The sequence below is a fragment of the Amblyomma americanum genome, chromosome 5 (assembly GCF_052857255.1).
Source record: "Amblyomma americanum isolate KBUSLIRL-KWMA chromosome 5, ASM5285725v1, whole genome shotgun sequence".
In the NCBI taxonomy this organism is placed as follows: Eukaryota; Metazoa; Arthropoda; class Arachnida; order Ixodida; family Ixodidae; genus Amblyomma; species Amblyomma americanum.
In genome coordinates this window covers 208,091,990-208,109,891 of record NC_135501.1, presented here as the reverse complement: position 1 = coordinate 208,109,891, position 17,902 = coordinate 208,091,990, and the positions used below count along the sequence as shown (strand labels likewise).

General features: G+C 46.7%; 1 protein-coding gene across 2 annotated transcripts in view; it reads right to left on the bottom strand.

Annotated features, from left to right (window-relative positions):
- Positions 1-695: 695 nt before the first annotated feature.
- LOC144133541 (homeobox protein Meis1-like) overlaps positions 696-17,902 on the bottom strand; it is a 359,482-nt gene continuing 342,275 nt past the window's right edge. For both annotated transcript variants that reach the window (XM_077666708.1, XM_077666709.1), the window contains exons 12-14: positions 14,715-14,773; positions 9,617-9,712; positions 696-7,920 (exon numbers count right to left, since the gene is read on the bottom strand). In XM_077666708.1, coding sequence (XP_077522834.1) covers positions 7,694-7,920; positions 9,617-9,712; positions 14,715-14,773 — 382 coding nt within the window. In that variant the 3' untranslated portion in view covers positions 696-7,693. The remainder of the gene's footprint in view (positions 7,921-9,616; positions 9,713-14,714; positions 14,774-17,902) is intronic.

Genomic DNA, 17,902 nt, shown 5'->3' with positions numbered 1-17,902 from the left:
TTTAATTGCATCATTTTATTTCCTACAGTGGTTTAAAATTTTGTATCTTTATTTGTTGCATTTCTGAGGTCTCAAATCTTGTCCTGGACGAATAAACAGAATAATAGAGAGTGGTTCAAATTTCCTTATATATATTCCTTGGATTTCACAATACATCGCTAAACCCTTAATTTATGGAAGTAGGAGGTCCCAGATAATTTCAGCCACTAAGCAAGAAACCCGTCTTTTTGTATGCTTAGAGCTATGGTAATTATTCTCTGGGGAATGCGCAAAGTAAAGAAGGGTCAATCCTGCAGTAGAGCATTATCATCTGATATGCGCAGCAAGTTTGCGTGTACCATAGTGGATGTCACAGTGGATGCAAATTATACATAGCCGATTTCATTATCTGAGGCAATGAGCTAGAGACTTGTTTCTCAAACTGTCATCACCATCATCATCATCGGCTTTACTACACCCACTGCAGGGCAAAGGCCTCTCCCATGTCTCTCCCTCGAGATACCGGCCGTGACTGAGCATCCGGTTAACGCGGCGCCTGCCACGAGGCGGCGCTGGCGATGTGGTCGCTGCTGGCGCCACCATACCAACGCACGGAGCCCACAGAGAGTTAAACTAAAGAGAGCGCAGAAGTCCCTCCGCCGACCTGTGTTCGGCGAAAACGCCGCCACAGGGTATAAAGTGGACTCCGAGACATGTTGTATTGACTTTTCTTTTTCACTCTTTATTATTTCACAATTAGTATAGTAGGGCTTCTACACACAAAACACCAACATCTTCCGAGAAAGGAGGGAGGGAAAGTCCGAAGGAAAGTAAAGTCAAACGGACAATCAGAGAAGGAGCCATCTCTCGCTAACTAAACATACAGTATACATTCAGTTCACCCAGTCCAAACAAGAGTTCTGCAATGCATCGGCATCCCGCGCCACATGCTCACAAAGGAACAAGGTCACAGTCCAGAACACCCACAGACAGATTCAAGCAGCGTTCATCAGTTCTTTCCTTTCCTTTTTCACAGATAGGAAGAGTGTCGGACAATGTTGGTACCGATCAGAGGCGCAACAACCAAAAAAAATGTCAGAAAACAAGCACACACACTCGCGCACATCCACACTCAGACCTTTTAAACTCAGCTGGTGAAATTTTATGTACACAAGGAAGAAGAAAATGAATCGAGCTGTCGCGGACCTCGAGGATGTGGAAACGTTCCGACCGCTCTTGGCCCGAGCGTCCGGAGAATATATAAACAAGGAAAGGGAATTGACTGTGGCATACGTATATAATACACACATACATATATTGCTATACATATATGCAAGTCATTTCTTGTTGCGGCTGCTTATTACTATAGCTTTGACTACCGGACAGTTATGGGGCAAGAGAGCCAATGATTATAAGGCTCTCTATCATCTCCGAATCATTAACCCTATTGTTTAAAGAAAACCCTGACGGCCAAACGAGATGTGAATGAGAATGCGTTTCATACTGCAGGCCTTCGGACGAGTTTCTTGACTCCAACGGTTACTTTACATACGACTTGTTACTGATCCTATGAAGTTTTTCACTTGCCACGAACTCTGTGGGAACAGCCAAAATAAGCAGTGAAGATTATGATAATGCACTGGATTGGACTAAAAATTAGTCCACAGCCACCCGGTGAAACAAAAAATCAAGCTCACCGCGGCTACCTTTATTCAGGTGAACAATAACAGTCATCCAACAGGGCACAATTATGTCAACAAACTGCATGAAGTCGACGAGGAAGTGATGTGAAAGAACGTTCATACATGGCGGTGGTGGAGTAGATTCAAAAACCATGCATACGCACGCACTCTCGAAAATATACCCTGCAATTAACGCGACGGCAAGGAGGCAGAAAATGTGTTCTTACTACAACGGAAGAAAAGGCATGGTTCTGCGGCTTAAGAAGAATGGCCCTACCTGGAAACATTTGAAATAGATGCATCTGAAACAGAAAATGGCGCCAGTTACATTGATGCATGGGTCATTAAAATGTTTTGCTGCAGAGCTGATGTGCAACAAGGATTACGGTCAGGTTCGACGCCGCGAGCGTCACTCCATTTGATTTTTCAGTGTTGCGAGCGTGCGCGCGCGCGCGAAGCCGAGACTGCGTCCTGTTTTAGTTTTTGTTTGTATGTCTCAGTCTTCAACATACTCGCGCGACGCCTTTAGTAGACTACCCATAAAATTAAACGGTGCACCAGGATAGTAACCTCTGACGCAGGAAAATAAAGGTTTTAAAGAAAACTAGAATAAAAAAGACAGAAATTAAAACAGCAATAAACGACACAAAAAGATCTCGATGGTTGTGTAGTGAGGATCATGTCAGTGAACTTAGCTTTCTGTCTCCTTGCCGGCGCGGAGAAAAATGTTTTGTGGTTACATGCACTCCAGTCTGACCCCGAAAGCGCAGCACCGCCACAGGCAGGCTGTCCGCACTGGTTCAGGCACTAGAGAGCAGCGATAGTGTATCATAGTGATGGATATACTGCTTTAGTATGCAGTATATATGTATGTATACATATATATATATTGTTTAATCCGCACCACAAGCAGCCTACGAATCGAGAAGGAAAGGGGATAGTGACAAGACGAGCCGCTTAGAGGGCGTCACCCGGTTGGCAGCCAGCGCGATTAGGGCTTGAACCGTTCACACTTGCGGCGGTGTCGCCGCAATCGCCGACAGCGACGTTCCGCACTACACAAAAGCTCGAAACCGCTTTGCAGACTTCAGTGCAAAGCCACAGCCTGAAGGTCACAGGCTGCTCACGTAACTACGTTAAGGGTGCTGCATAATGTCATCCACCTCGTCGACGCCACGTTTGGCAGCGGTTACACTGCCGCAGGTGGGAACGGCAACCGCCGAGTCACATAGAAATTGAAATGCAATATGGCGAACAAAAGGCGCTGCTTAGGGCAGAAGGGAGACGTGAATTCGGCCGACAGTTTGCCTCGTCGCGCTCAAGGACGGCGACACATTGTGGAGGAAAGACAATAGGTACATATACTCATGAGGACACAGAAGTACGGCCTAGGGTGTAAAGAGCGGTCTACGCGACAAGGTTGGCAATGACAGATAACATTATCTCGAAAACAACCTGTATACACTTATACTCAGAAGAACACAAGCCGTAACTACGCCTACTAGGGTTTTTAGATGCCTGTACGTTTTATACAGATACGTATATCTCATCTTGCGAATAAGCACGCTCGCAGACTTGCCAAAGGCATAAGACGTAAGGAAGAAAGGAGCATAGATAAAAACTAATCGAGAGGAGCTCTGTCGGAACATGTTTACAAAAATTTAATGAAATCACAAGGCGCGAGATAAAACCAGTGATACATGCAATGAACAATCGAAAACTGATGGCCGAAAACGACACTTAAAAAGAAACTCTTCATATGTGAAAATCTAAAAAAGAAAAACAGATGCCAAAAAAACTGTAGAAAAAGTTCATCCACATGATGAAAGAGCACAGCAACGACCGAACAATAGTAGCGTGGCAAATATGACACTGAAAGAACAACAACCACGGTGGATAATATTATAAACTATCATCATTTATATTTATAATATTTATATATATATAACTAGAGATTTCTCCCCGCATCTCTCAGCCATCCGTTTGTTTCATTCTTTTTTTTCACTGTAGACTTTCTTTTTACATACGTATTTTCGTTTGTCAGTTATATCGCGATCATTTTTACACCCCGACAAAAAGAAAATAAAGGAAAATTCAAACTATCTCTAGCACAGAGAAATGAGACGGAGAGTGTAAAGGAAAGCATTATGAAGATCGAACGAAGCGACACATGGGGGCAGTAGAGGTCGCTCCCGTGAAAGCATAAGTTGGACTTCCGGCAGGAAAAAGAAAGGAGAAAATATTGTTTGGTGCTGGCTACAGCCGTTTTCACTTAGCTTTCCGTGGAAGTTGGATGACATAAGGAACTGATAGGAACAATCTCAGCTGCAGAGTACTAAAAAAATTCGCATTCAAAACACAAATGCGTGTGCCGTTCTGAGAGAACAAATACTTTAAAGAATACGGTAAGAGTGCATATGAAAATAACATACGAAAGAGAAGAGCGTCTCAGTGGATTCAGGAATATGTGGTGCCATCACACCAGCGGAAATATAGGAGAGAAGGAAGGTAGAGAGAACGAGAGAAAACCGCGCAAATGGCGACGAATGTCTCTACCTGCGCGACAGCCTTTCCAAAGGCATACATTGTCATACATATGCGATTGCACACAAAGCCACCTCGATCATTTCACCCAGGTGCGAGGGATGTTGCGCCCACAAAGTCCGCGTCGCCCATAGCCGAAAAACAAATGGAAGAAATGAAAGCAGAAGGGAGCCTCAGACGACACGATGAGGTAATTAACTGCATCTGATTACGTGCTTCACGCATTGCTTGCGGTCGTGCGCGCGTAACTCATAGTTTCGTTTTCTCGCGAAGTATGTTCGTAGAGCACTTAAGATGGATATTATACCAATTCCGAAACTATGCGCTTGCTTCATTGTGGTGTTTTCCAAAAGGTATATATAGAGAAAAAAATGTTAAGGGAGTTAGACCTACTGTTCGAGCGTGGTGACGTCAGCGATTTCATGGACCATCGCCTAAAGAACTCCAGACGACCAAGTGGTACAGTGCCGCCGGATGGTTTGCAGTGTAAATGCGAAAGTAAGAAAGAGAGTCAACGTTATAACAGGCGGCTGTCATTCGTCCGAGGGGAGAAGGGTCTCTTTGGGACATCCTGGGTGGGTGGTGTCGGAAAAAGTAGGAACCAAAAGACAATAACCCACGGCACAGTAGCGACACCTTCGGTCAAAAAAAAAAAACGGAAACAAACCATCCTGGTGCACAAATGTGCCACTCAGTAATACTTTCCTCGTGGGTGCAAAGATGCAAACAAAACAAAAGAGATTAGAGAAGGAGGAGCAGCCATTAAAGAAGGACTGGCCAACCGCATCGAAGTGCGGAATGAAAAATAAGGTGGGTGAGGAGGGAGGAAAAACTGTACACCCCGCTTCTGAGGAAAGGAAAGAAGGAGAAAGGGAAAGTAATGGGCAGATCTGCCTTCGCAAATAAGTTCACCGGTGGAGCTTCAATTAACAACTGGCCTTCGTATGAGGAACAAAGATAATGGAGGACAGAGAACGTCGGATGACGTGGCGACAACCAGGAGCTGCCAGAAGTCCGTGATCTCTTCGCGCCACCCACACACGTGAGAGGGCAGAAGGACCGTAAGGAACCCAAGGGCCCCAAAGCGGGCGAGACCAATGAAAACACCCGAGTAATCCACTCTCGCAAAGAGAATGTCTCGGCAGTTGTCTTGCCATTCCAGGCGGCCCCGCTAAGAAGACTGCCGAATACAGCAGGTACTTTTGCTATGTGCGACTAGCGCCCGCAAATCCGCTCCAGAACATCGCGTGTGGGGACGTCAAATGACGAGTACCGTCAGCTTGCAGCCACTCGGTTTGCAGATCCCTCTAGTGACGATGAGTCAAGATCCTCTACGGACGGTCTGGGACACCTGCGAAGAGTACGTTTCGTACAGCGTCGAAAGGCGCCACACGCCCACAGAAACCGCGACGTTAAAATAAGGGGAGGCTTTAGTTCAATATTATCAACATTGTAACGATCATTGAGGTCTCCTGTCTCTTTCTGGGACAGGTCGCCTCGCGCTACGAACGTATCCGCACCCTCCGTTTTCCTTCGAACGCGCAGCTCAGGACACCGATCTCGGACCACGTCTTCGTCACACTCTTCTCATACCGCGCGTGAACCCTGCTATGTGTACAGTATAAAGAGCCGGCGTCGAATGGATCGGCGACAAGAAGTCGAGGCGCTTCGAAATCACCCGACAGAGGCCGTTACGAGGGGCGGACCAGGGGTGCAAAACCACACAAAAAAAAGCGAAAAGAAAAGACCTGCCTGAAACACGACGAAGTTTTTCAAGTGTACGCGAACGATATCTTCCGAGATGACTGGAAAAAATTGCGCATTTTGAATGCAACTACCGAGTGATGGTACAAGAATGACGAAAAGTTCGAAACCGAACTCTTTCTTGCGCCTGTATGGCTTTATCACGAGAATTACCTCGCGTGATCGTACAATAGCCAAGATTCTGCAGCTTAACTTTCGTTTAGCCCACTACGGTCTTTTCATCGTAAAAAACAACGTACAACATCCGCTCTCGCCACTCGAATGTGCATTTACACCAAAGCTAACTTTGGACTACCGAGTGCGGCACAACGCCTGATTCGCATCACAGCTACTGCAGCGTGGAATAAGTTCGCTACCTATGGAAGATCTCCAGCAGGATTTCCAGCAGTAAAGCAACAAGAATTTCAATTGGGATGACAAAACACGGATGGGTAAGAACGAGAGTTGGCAAACCAAGACGCAGAGAGATCGTAGCAATTGCTACCAGAACAGGACTCGATACAAGTCGTTCGTCGCGTACAATGCGTTCGTTCAAAGAACAGCGCTCCTCGAAAGGCATCGACGCGGGTTGTAGTGATCTTGAAAAATCATTCTTTGCACTTGCCCCAATTGCGCGAAAAAAAAATCGAATGGTTGGTTGACTGGTTCGCGGCGTCGTCACGGCCTCAGTTTAAACGGAGATGAGTCCGTTTCGTCAGATCGAAGGCCAACAGGACCAGAATGAACGCAGCGAATAAAAAAATTAAAAGCTCTGGAGATAAGTCTTGCGTGATCAAAAGGAAAGCCTTTGACCTTTCGCCATGATTCCTTCTTGCACAAGAAATGTAAAGTACAGGCAGTAACCGAGCCGTCGACGGCGGCAGAGCGCCCCGGATGTCCTCTTACTCTGCCTTTTGCACAAGTTCAATTCATTCGGAGCTAGCTGCAACGAGCGGGTAGCCTTCGCTCAAATTACTTAAGACCATGGAACAGATCCAAAAGAGCTACTACCGTGGGCGGCCTCTGTCATATCGGCGTTCGGCGACTTGCTTTTTTTTTTTTTGAGCACAATTTGGTCCGGTCTTTTCACCACGTGCCTTAGAGTGGACTAACTTACGCAATACGAACCGTGACAGTGACTGATGCACGCTTCGAAACCCAGTAGGGTTAGTATGCAATGTTCTCTGTGATAGCACATGGCACTGAATCTGTAAGCAGCATTTTTTTTTGTCCCTACAAATGATGAACGGATCCGCGCGAAGTCGATCTCTTGACGCGCCGTTAAGAGGCGACTTGTGAGGCGGCTGCTCTACAGATGGTGCTTGCGTTTCGCGTCCAAGCTTCACCGCTGCCGACGGCTCGGTCACGGGCGGACGAAGGATGCAGGAGTGCAACGGAAAGAAAGTAAGAAAAAAAAACAGCACACAAGAGGATACGCACAAAAAACATTGTCGCTCACGATCACTCACGCGCTCGCCATGTCCACAAATAGTAATCAACGCGGTTTTCGCGAAATATTAAAAGAATTGCAGGGAGAAGAAACGCAAATGCACAGCGCAGTGCGTGTCGTGGAGGAACGCAGGAGGAGAGAAGAAGAGAGAGAGCACACAACGCAGGCGGCCCGGTAGACGTCGGGTGCTGCCAGCTGTCGGCAGACAGCAGCAGCAGCAGGGGAGGACAGTGGTGTAAAAATGACGAGGGCAGCCACGGAGGAAGGGCCACGAGGCGGCGCGGCCATGTTTGGCTTAGCTGGCGTGTATGTCCATTATGTGCTGGCCGTCGTAGGGTGAGCCCTGCGGGGGAAGGCCCGGATGACCCATGGGCGCCATCATCATGGCGGCTGCGTGCGGGTGGCCGGGCAGGAGCATGGCCTGCGTCGGCGACCGCAACTGGGGCATCTGGGGGTAGCTGCCCATGGCGCCCATGTGGCCCATCCCCATCGACGCGTCGCCACAGGACAAGTTCTGCATGCCTGCGAGGGAAAAGTACAACAGTTCATTGGTGCGATTGCGACGTACCTTGGGAACCAAGTGCGGCGCGCAATAGGAGGGCTTTTTGTAGGCCTGGTTTCGAGTGTCTAACGCTTGTCTATGGTGTCCTTGATATACGAGTGCCTACACTTGCGCTTTCCGGTCTGACTAGCGATGGTACGACAGCTGGTAAGAACGGAAGACGGCCAGGCAGTGCTCGAGACTGGCTCCTATGTTTGCATGTCTCGCCTTGACATGGTTACGTTCTTCTGCAGAGTGCTCAGCCTGAGCTCATAATTTCATCCAGCTGTTTCTCGCAACGGCGGTCCCTCCACGAGCTACAGAGCACACCATGAGGACATGATCTCTGGATGTCGCCGCAGAAAAAGCTCGCGCATTACGAGTCGTGTTTGTTCTTAACGCAAACACTGGGCATGAATTTCAGCACCCTTCGCGCCCTCTATATAAGTTACGGTTTGCGCAACTGAATAAAATGGATAAGCCATCTTCACTAAGTGCCTGGCGGTCAGAAAGCCACTGCTTTATGTCTAAATAAAGACTGATAACGAAAATATTTATCTTGTTCCATTCACTAGGGCTCGCAGTATGAAAATGAGATAGTGGGATCATTTGAAAAGAAGCATGCCTCAAAAAGAATGCGAAGGAGGCAGTGCTTTTGTTCTATTGGACTATTTTGCGTCGGCTCATTACGTCCAGCAGGAGGTCACCGTTGCATTAGCATTCCGTTACTGAGGAACATCCATGAAACGCTGCCTTCGTAATCAACCACTACCAAAAATACAAAAATAGGCCCGGCAGGAAAAATAACAAATATCTATTCCGTTCCTCGTTCCTTCCACTGTTAATGTGTGGGCAGTGAGGGGTCGTTGAACACACATTTTTTGTGGCGGGGCGCCGTCAAAATGACTTTGTATTTGAGCCTTTGTCAGAGTGGTTAACACACTCTTCCTTTCAATTCATTTACTTGCAACCTCACAGATCATGTGCACCACATAAGTCTATAGTGACGAAGCTAAACTGCAAATACTAGCTAGGAAATACGAAAAAGAAAGGAAGAAATGTCCCAGCCAGTGTTACAAAGTGTCCGCTACATCTATCGCGAATGAGTGAGACCAGGCGGTTATAGCAATTCGCACGGAGGAATGGTACCTGATCCGTGCCTGATCGGCCAACTGACATGCGAACAGTTCTGAGCGTTCGGACCCTGACCTTTTGGCATCAGCTGCAGCTCGCTGTTCGGTGCCAGCTAACTCTGACACACAGCGCTGAAGCCGAATGTACTATGAACAAAGTATGATCGGCAGCAGACACCGAAGCGCTGGGCACAATCGGTGTAGGGAATAAAGTCCATGAAATTATTGGCTGAAAGAGAACTTGCGGCTGTTGTTAGTGTTAGGCTTAGCATATTGGCGTCGCTCAGATGTATACGTCTCTGTTCGTGGTGATAATGGCACGAGCCCATTGATGCTTGTCTGATATTTATGTTGCTGCACGGGTACTGATCGACACTAACGCAGCTTGCAGAAGCATTTGCACTAAATTACCAGTTGCTGACTTATAACTCTACAACCGAACCAACATAACATACAACAAAATGAGCAACGCAACAAAACGAACATAGAGAACTGAACACAACAAAATAAAAAGCAAACAAACAAAAGAAAGCCGAAAACTGACCTGGTGGCCTAATGTGCATTTGTGGACTGCCGTCCATCATGTATCCCATTCCACCGTCAGGTCCATACGCCGCACTTGCGCCTCCTATCGTCCCACCTGCGCCATTTTAGTACAAAAAGAACAGAATGAGTAAGAGAGCGCTCGGGAACGTACAACTAACTTAGCAGAACGTCTACGACGTGTATGGTAAAAAAGAATAAAAAAGGACAAAAGCCTGCTCTGCAAAGCCGTGCAGCCAAAAACCCAAAAACCAAAAATACGGTGGTCAGTGCTAAAACGCTCTGCGTGACTATTTCACTGAAGCGCAATCGAGAGTAACATGAATTTGAGCGTGGTACATCTTTCTTCACCGTAAATATTCGACGGCTCATGTTGGGCGAGACGCATGGGTGCCAAACTTTCACGCTTAATCTCAAGCGCTCAGACAAGGGTAGCTCCTTTTACATAAAATAAGCCGTAATTCAAATTAGTAATGTAAACATTCCAGTCTTTGCACTTAAATGTTTAAAAGGAAACGAGCTGGACCAGACAGTGCTTCTTTATTCAAAATCATCAGTTGCACAAAAATATATCTAGCATGCTTTTTTTTTCCTGAACAAATATTTTATCACTCTATCACCATATTTCAAGGCGCCCTTCGCAAAACGGCACTAGCCAGAACTTTTCAAACAATTCTGTCGTGCAATATTAAATAAAGATCTCGGCTGAGGAACGACGCAGTGAAAGAAATAATAAACAAACAAACTGAACAAAATAACGTGAAATTACAGAGCACACGCGTCACAGTCCCTTCGACATCCAGGGTCTTCTATGGGCACTTGAATTATGTAGCAGGTACGGGTGTGATTTTTGTTTGAGTCACAGCACACGGACGTCCAACAAAATGTCACACACGGAAGATATGATGTCCGAATTTAAATTTGCATCAACCCAACTTTGCATAGGTCGCGAGACACGCAGTTGGTGTCACGATTACGCATTTTTAGTGCACTCAGCTATAGAGCTTCCACTCAGCCACTTAGCCGTTGTTAACTCAGCAGTCCTTGAATTTATTCAACAAACCTCAATCAAATTTCCGTTCAGTACTTCACAACTAAGTATTTCATAATAACTTGGTGAGATTCAGTTGCGAAGGCGGCGATAAAGCTAAGCCAAGCTGAAGTAAATTAGGCCTAATGTAAATGCGTCTGATGTAACCTTACTCTTACCATGTACGTTTCCTCAGTGAGAACGCAGCGCCTGTTAAGACTGCAGTGTTCTGCTCAAACTCTCCTTTTCGCAGGAGCAAAAATCGAAGATGCTGCAATCCGCCCTCAGGCCTATGTTTTGCGGAGGATTGGTATGTGCGTCCATGCAAAAGCGGCTCTTACTGTTGGCTTTATTTTTGGTGCTCTTGAAGGAATCAAGACATTCAGCCAACAGAACATCGCATGCGAACCTGATTAATTGTATGGCCCACAAAATAAACAAATGACCACAATAACAATTTAGATAGTTTTGCCGGTTGGCAGTTCATCACCTGCGCCCACTAAGACAGCCTCGTAGAGGAGTATGTGAGGATGAAACTGAGGTATCTGATATCTGATTTAATATCTGATACGGGTCCCATTTGGACTAAAGATATTATACTTATTTTTGGAAATTCGGCGGAGTGCTTGAAGCTTGCTTCCATCATTTTTTTTTCTCAGACATTCACTATGTCTGTGCATCTTTTTATTGCTCGCTCCGTTTTCAATTCTGCATTTGAGTTGTATCTCTCTGAATGAATCTACTACTGGTAGATAACTCAGGGGAAGCGGTCTCGCCAAGCTGCTTAATTATTTTTTTTGAACCGCCCTGATCTGAGCAGTATAGAAATGTAGAAAATCAAGTTTTTTTTTCTCCGTGAAAGTTTCACGCAAGGTATCGCCGGCAGAGCTCAGGAACCGCATTTTTGAACGCACAGCGCTGTGACAGGAAGGCACATAACAGTTTGTTTCTGCCCTTTCAGGGTGTGTTGAGGCGTTCTGTGAAAACTGCATGAGCAACGCATTAAAAACACGAACAAAAGCGGTATAATCCTAGCCTTGCGAGCCGCAGTTGGCAGAATAACTGAAAACTAAGGCTGTGTTAGAGGAAAAGCATCACGTGACCACTGAATACTTAAAAACTATCTTTTAGTCTGTGGGGACCTGCCCTGCAGCCCCTTTGTAGGCTTTCCCGCGATGCACACTGAAGCAACAGCATCGCCTCAAGAGGGGGGGGGGGGGGGGGGGCATTCCCTGGATAGTTACCGTAACTAACAAGGGAGGGCAACGCAGAGACTGCTTGCGCGCGCGCGCGGTACGTAGCTTAGAGAATCACTCTCTTCGGCTGGGATCGTCGGCACGAGCGGACGCGTCGCTCGTGCCGCCGCTCTTCGCCAGCGGGGCGAGAAAGCGGCGGGGAGACTTGCTTCCGTATCTCGTCCCGTCCGGCTGCGGAGTATCCCTTGCCCTAACGTGGGCGAACATTCGCTCGTGACCTTGCTGGTGAATCGGACGACCTCGATTCCTTAGCGTATTTTGTTCCTAGCTGGCGTTATTGTTGCTGTAGCAATAAACGTCTGTTTGTGTCAGCCAGAGTGTGTCGTTCCTTTGTTCCCTCAGAGCAAGGCCCGTCGTGGTCGGCGTGCGCTCGGTAGCGTACGCGATCGCGGGGTGGGGTCCGGGCGGCTTTGAACTGTGTCAGCCGCGGTTAAGTGGGGACAAAATATTTATCCCCCCTTATTAAAACCCCACAACTCACCCATAACACCCCGGTTTCAATGCAGTTTACGGAGTTCTGTTAAATGTTCAGCTAATATCTGTGAGTTTCGGAGTACAAAGAAAGGCGCTGCCGAGTTTTGTAAGCAGACAAACAAGAAACATAAGCTACCACTGAGGAACATTGTATGGAATATGAATGAGCTATCTATGTAGCAACGTCTTTTTATTTAGAAAAGAAAGCCCGTGAAATAAATTTACAGCTGCTCAAACCTTTCAAGACGTTTTACTCACTTCGCATTTCTGTGCCAAAATGCGCATTTAAGAAAACTCTGATTTTGATATCGCACAGCCAAAATTTATTTTGAAGGTGCTTTCTGGAACAAATTTTTTTTAAAGAACGAGGGAGTTTCCTAGGTTTTCATGTGAGAAAAAGCCAAATATTAAAATAGCAGTGACAGCAGAAAAAAAAAATCACTAATGTTGCGTCTAAGTGGTGCGAATTTCAAAAAGTTGCCATAACCCGAGAATATTTTCCTCTTTTCCTGCACGAAAAACTCTCGACGGGTAATCCTCTACAAAAAAAAAGTGGCTAAATTAGAATCAATGTCAAAATTATCGTTTTCCTTAACTGAGACTCTAGCTAATTGTCATGCCAACAACTTCTACACTTAAGACAAAATAATTAATTTCTCGGTCATGTCCTAATTGCTTCAGGATAGAGCAGACCGAAAAATTTCACTCAAATCGGCGCAGTGGTTCATATCACGATCCTTCTGCCGCGCATTCCCCTTTAAATTTTATACTTTTTATACTGCAGCGTACTACATAGGATGGCGTTATCGTTAGATTAGGAACTACCGCACTAGACTCTCATTACAGGTTGCTTTAACTGATTCATTGAACAAATTATTTGGTTAGATCTATAGCGTATACCCCACAAGCTGCAGTGTATATCCACTGTATGGCGTCCATGCTAGATTACAGCAGTCACGTAATATATCGTGAATATTCTGTGTGCATTTCTTGCAGTTTTCAACTGGGGTTCCTTTAACCGGTGAATTGGTTGGTTAGTGAATTGAGTTGTTTATTTATCGATTGACTGACTGACTGAATGAATAAATAAATATTTGCAAACTTCACTTGCAAGCTGTAACTTCATATGCATAACGTCTTTCTAGTTTCACGGAATGCCTGCATGCACAATCGTACAGCCGCGCGTTTTGTTTAATCTAAAAGCTGAACACGCAGTTCCAAACACAGGAAACGCCCTGACGCTAAAGTTATCTCTTCTCTTCTTTCTTTTTTTTTTTTCTGGACCGCAGAGTAGGCTACCAACCTCGCTCTCACTACACCCCAGGCCTTTCACGCATTGCTTGAAAAGGCGCTCCTATTGTCATCTCCACGGCGAATCTTTTCCGGAGGTAAAACGTTAATGGCCAAACTCATTTCCGTGGCCCTGCAGGGAGGAGCTCTGCCGCGACGGACCGATCAATCAGGGTCGTCCGACAGTGTCCGTTGGCGAAAGAACCGCTCCCTGTGATTTTGTGCTTTGCTCCCTCCTATTGTAAGGAAAAGTAACTTCGGAAGAGAGGGGACGGTCCTAGCGACACAGATTAGCCCAGTGCACCGAAACTCGTTTACGAACAATTTTGTAGATTGTTTCGCTGATTTGTATCGCCTCTTACTTTTTTTTAATACAGCGACAAGATAACGAAAAATGTTCGGCTATAACCTTGCGAACAAAAGAATGAAGCGTGAGAAGGAAATGTGCTTGGTGGGAAACGAATCTTTTAGTTTCGTGACCAAACTGTGGTTCACGAAATGGCCCCGTCATTTTGAGCGCACAGCCAGCGCTAACGTGATCACTTCGCTGTGTTCACATAAATTCGCGCTCTGTTTGTATCATGATAGTAACCCGCTTTGCTATTTTAGTGCGTCAATAATCTAAAACGCAATAAAACGGAGTTTAAAAAAACAAGTCAACAAGGCAGCGCAAAGACACCTTCCATGTAGGCACACATAAATGGTGCATCTTTGTTGCGGACTGAAAACCATTTTTGTTCTTCTGCTGCGAACGGTTTGCCACTGATTAGCAGTGCAGCAAAGCCCCTACAAAAGAGTTGCAAGCAAAGCGATTAGCTTGCTCTGAGTAGTGTGCCGTTAAGCAGACGAACAAAGAAAGAAAAGTGACTCAATCCGCTTCAAGCCACGGCCGATAACCCTGCGAAACATCTCCTCGGTGAGACTTCGCGAGGTTTTCGCTCGATTGGCTAAGAACGAAAAAGTGAAGTATAAGTAACCGAAACGCGACACTAAATAGGCAGAGATTGGGGCTAATAAGAGTTGAAGTACGGAACTCCAGAGACACTCACCCGCTCGATTAGACTGATCGATCATTGGTTGCACGATTCTTCGCCTCGCGTTAATGAACCTGCAAAGAGAGGAAACGAAAGCAGCGTTAGTGCCACATTTCACCAAATCAAGAGCACAGACAGCACTTCCTTACCGTCGTCAGACGCAATAACACCTTGCACACTAGATGCAATCCAAAAAGTTTGCTCGCTTAGAGTTACGCGCTAAGTTCGCAGCACGTTTTTAAAAGTGAAAGGTTTACTAGTCTAGCGGCGCCGATTTCGCTGTGTCTTCGCGAATGACCTTGAACGGTGCAGATATCACCTTGAAGCGGCTTCAGTTAATAAAAAAAAAACACCGGAGAAAATTGCGCTGTACCTGGGAATCGAACCTGGGCCTCTGACATGCAAGACGGGGACGCATCCAGACTTCGCCTCTTCGAAGTGAATGAAGGCGCGTCTAGTGAATGCAGAGATATATAAGAAACGTATCTTCGAGATATGTACTGAGGCGTACATGTATAGTTTAATTATGAGCACGAAAATTAGATATTCCAATTAAGCGAACACTGAAGACGGCGCCCGTATCTATAGTGAGTGCACAGATGTCTAAGAGACGTATCTCATCATCATCATCATTTATTATACCCTTAAAGGCCTCTGTTGAGGCGTACATGTATAGTTTAATTATGAGCACGAAAATTAGATATTCCAATTAAGCGAACACCGAAGACGGCGCCCATCTAGCAAATGCACAGATGCATAAGAAACGCATGTTCGAGTTATGTACGCGGGCGTTCATGAGCGGGAGACATGGACGGGAATGAAGACGGGGGCACTTCGACGATCTCCGGTGCTGGCAGTTGTCCGGAATGCACTCAACGTTACAGACGCTAAGCCGCGTCTAATTGCCCGATACACAACAGCTTTCGCTCTTTAATCAGGTTCAACAGTAGTTAAACCACTTTTTCGTAAAAACTTATAAAAATGGTAATAAACTGTCTATACTCTTCTTATAGATTGTAATGGCTTCCTACAGATATTTCCCTTCGTCTATTCATAGTCTATAGATTACCTGCAGATAATAGTCTGCTATGAGAAATAAATCAAATCAATAAAAGTGTATGACCATAATCAACAGATTGTCTATAGACTGTCTATAGAATTTGACTATAAATTCTTTACGCTCTATGAACAAATGTTCATGGGCAGTCTATAGACTGCCGAAAGAAATTTTTGTAAGGGATTAATACATGCATATGGTCGTTACACTCATCTTTGAAAATTAAGCCCTCTAACCACCAGAAAATATCCTCGAAAACGCGTTGAGATACACAACACGACCAGTGGTGGAACGAATGGGGCTATTAGACTAGAGAGGACATTTGCGGCGAGTTGGTACGAATGAAAAATCGGGCATAAAACGCTGAACAGTTCATGATTGCTTCCCAGATTCTCAATATACACCGGACTGCGGGTTCCTAATATACTAGGCATCAAAAAAAAAAAAAGAACTGGTACAGGGCAACCAATTATCAGCAGTCATTAGAACAAGGCCCTTAAACAAGAGCCGTCGCATATGATTACAAAGCGCAGCGCTTGACGGGAATATAATGCAGAGCGCTTAAATATGCGGCTCCTTCTTGCGCAACAGCCACCACCGCGATGTATCGAGAAAAGAACCGCGCACTCGTGACCTGGACAACAAGCTGACTGGTCAAGTAGAGCACCCCGGCTAGCAAAAGCAAAAACGAGACACGCCTAAACCACACCCAACGTTTTGCCGCGAAAACGGCATCCCATTAGGCTTACACGGGCAGTTCAGCGGGGGGAAGGCAGCGCGTAGAGGCATATACTACCCGCCAGGGATACCGCGACCAAAGCCCAGGGCAGTGTTTTTCCGGCCGGCTGGTCAGCCCAGCGCGATCGCCTACAAACGAGCGACGGGGCGACGCAAAGCACTCATCTCGCGCCGCAAGGCTCCCAGTAGTTTGTTCGACGAGGAGAGAACGGGGGTGGGTGGGCGCCGCCAGCGTACTATCCGCACGAGCCGCCTCATCTTCGACGAAAAGAGGGACTCACCTACGCGGCCATTTCCTCAGCCCCAAGAAAACAACGCGAACAGGCACGCTCAGTCTTTGACGCCCATCAGCTCGCGAGCGCGCTCGGGGGAGCTCCTTCCGAATATCCACAGGTCGGCCATTACCACTTGTACGCCGTGGCCGAGGAGAGCGTAACGATGATGACGCTGAAGAGCCGACGAGGAGCAGTTCCGCCAGACGCCCTCCTTTCACCTCTCCCCACTAAAAGACGTATAACGACCCGTCATTTTCGTTCCACGGCCGCCCTGCCGTGGTGAAACGCGGCCGAAAATGCAGCCGAAGAGTACCGCTTGTATGTGCGTTGCCGGTGTTGATACCGGGACTAGACATCTTGCCCTGTGCATACTATGCGGCGATTTTCACCCCTCGCAAGTGTTTACCCCTGCTTCTGGTCTGGCCTTCCCTCCTAGCATGCTCTTCCGCGTGCTGAACTTTTTTTCTCGTCACTAAACGTGGCGCTCTTCGTCGTCCACCCCCTCTCCACCCATACGCTGCTCATTGTCTCCAGCCGCCAGCCAGAGCAGGAATAGAAGCCGCCTCCCTTTCGACGATGCCACGCGCGAAGTAACACTACGTTCGTGAATCCGCCTTCCCGGCGATGAATACTTGATGTTAGGGGCCGCTCCCTGTACGCGACTTGGGAGCTCCTAACGACCTCCCGAAGGCGTCTCATCTTCACCAAGTGCCCCCCCCCCCCCCCCCCCCCCCTCAAAGCAGCCGCGGCTCACCGGTCTCTGTCCTCAGCTCCAGCTGTTAGCCACCCGGTAACAAATAATAAGTGGCTGGGATGATAGCAGGAGTTTGATTTCGGGAAGCTACTTGGGATGAGGCCCACGGCGTAGAGAAACTGAACGTTCAGCGTTGGCCTTTAGTGAGACTTGCAGATATCGTAAGGCCTTCTCCCCACCCCGCGAACAGGAAAAAATGGAAGGTCTAGGTATACAGTTTGTTACTACTTAACGACTGCATAAAATTAAACAAGAAGTGCAACTTCTACTGACAAGGGTGTTGAAATAAAGGTATATTTATTAGATTACAGATCATTCCGGCCCACAGCCGATGAAGCGGCTTTAAGGCACGCTGTAGTGGGGTACTCGGATCGATTCA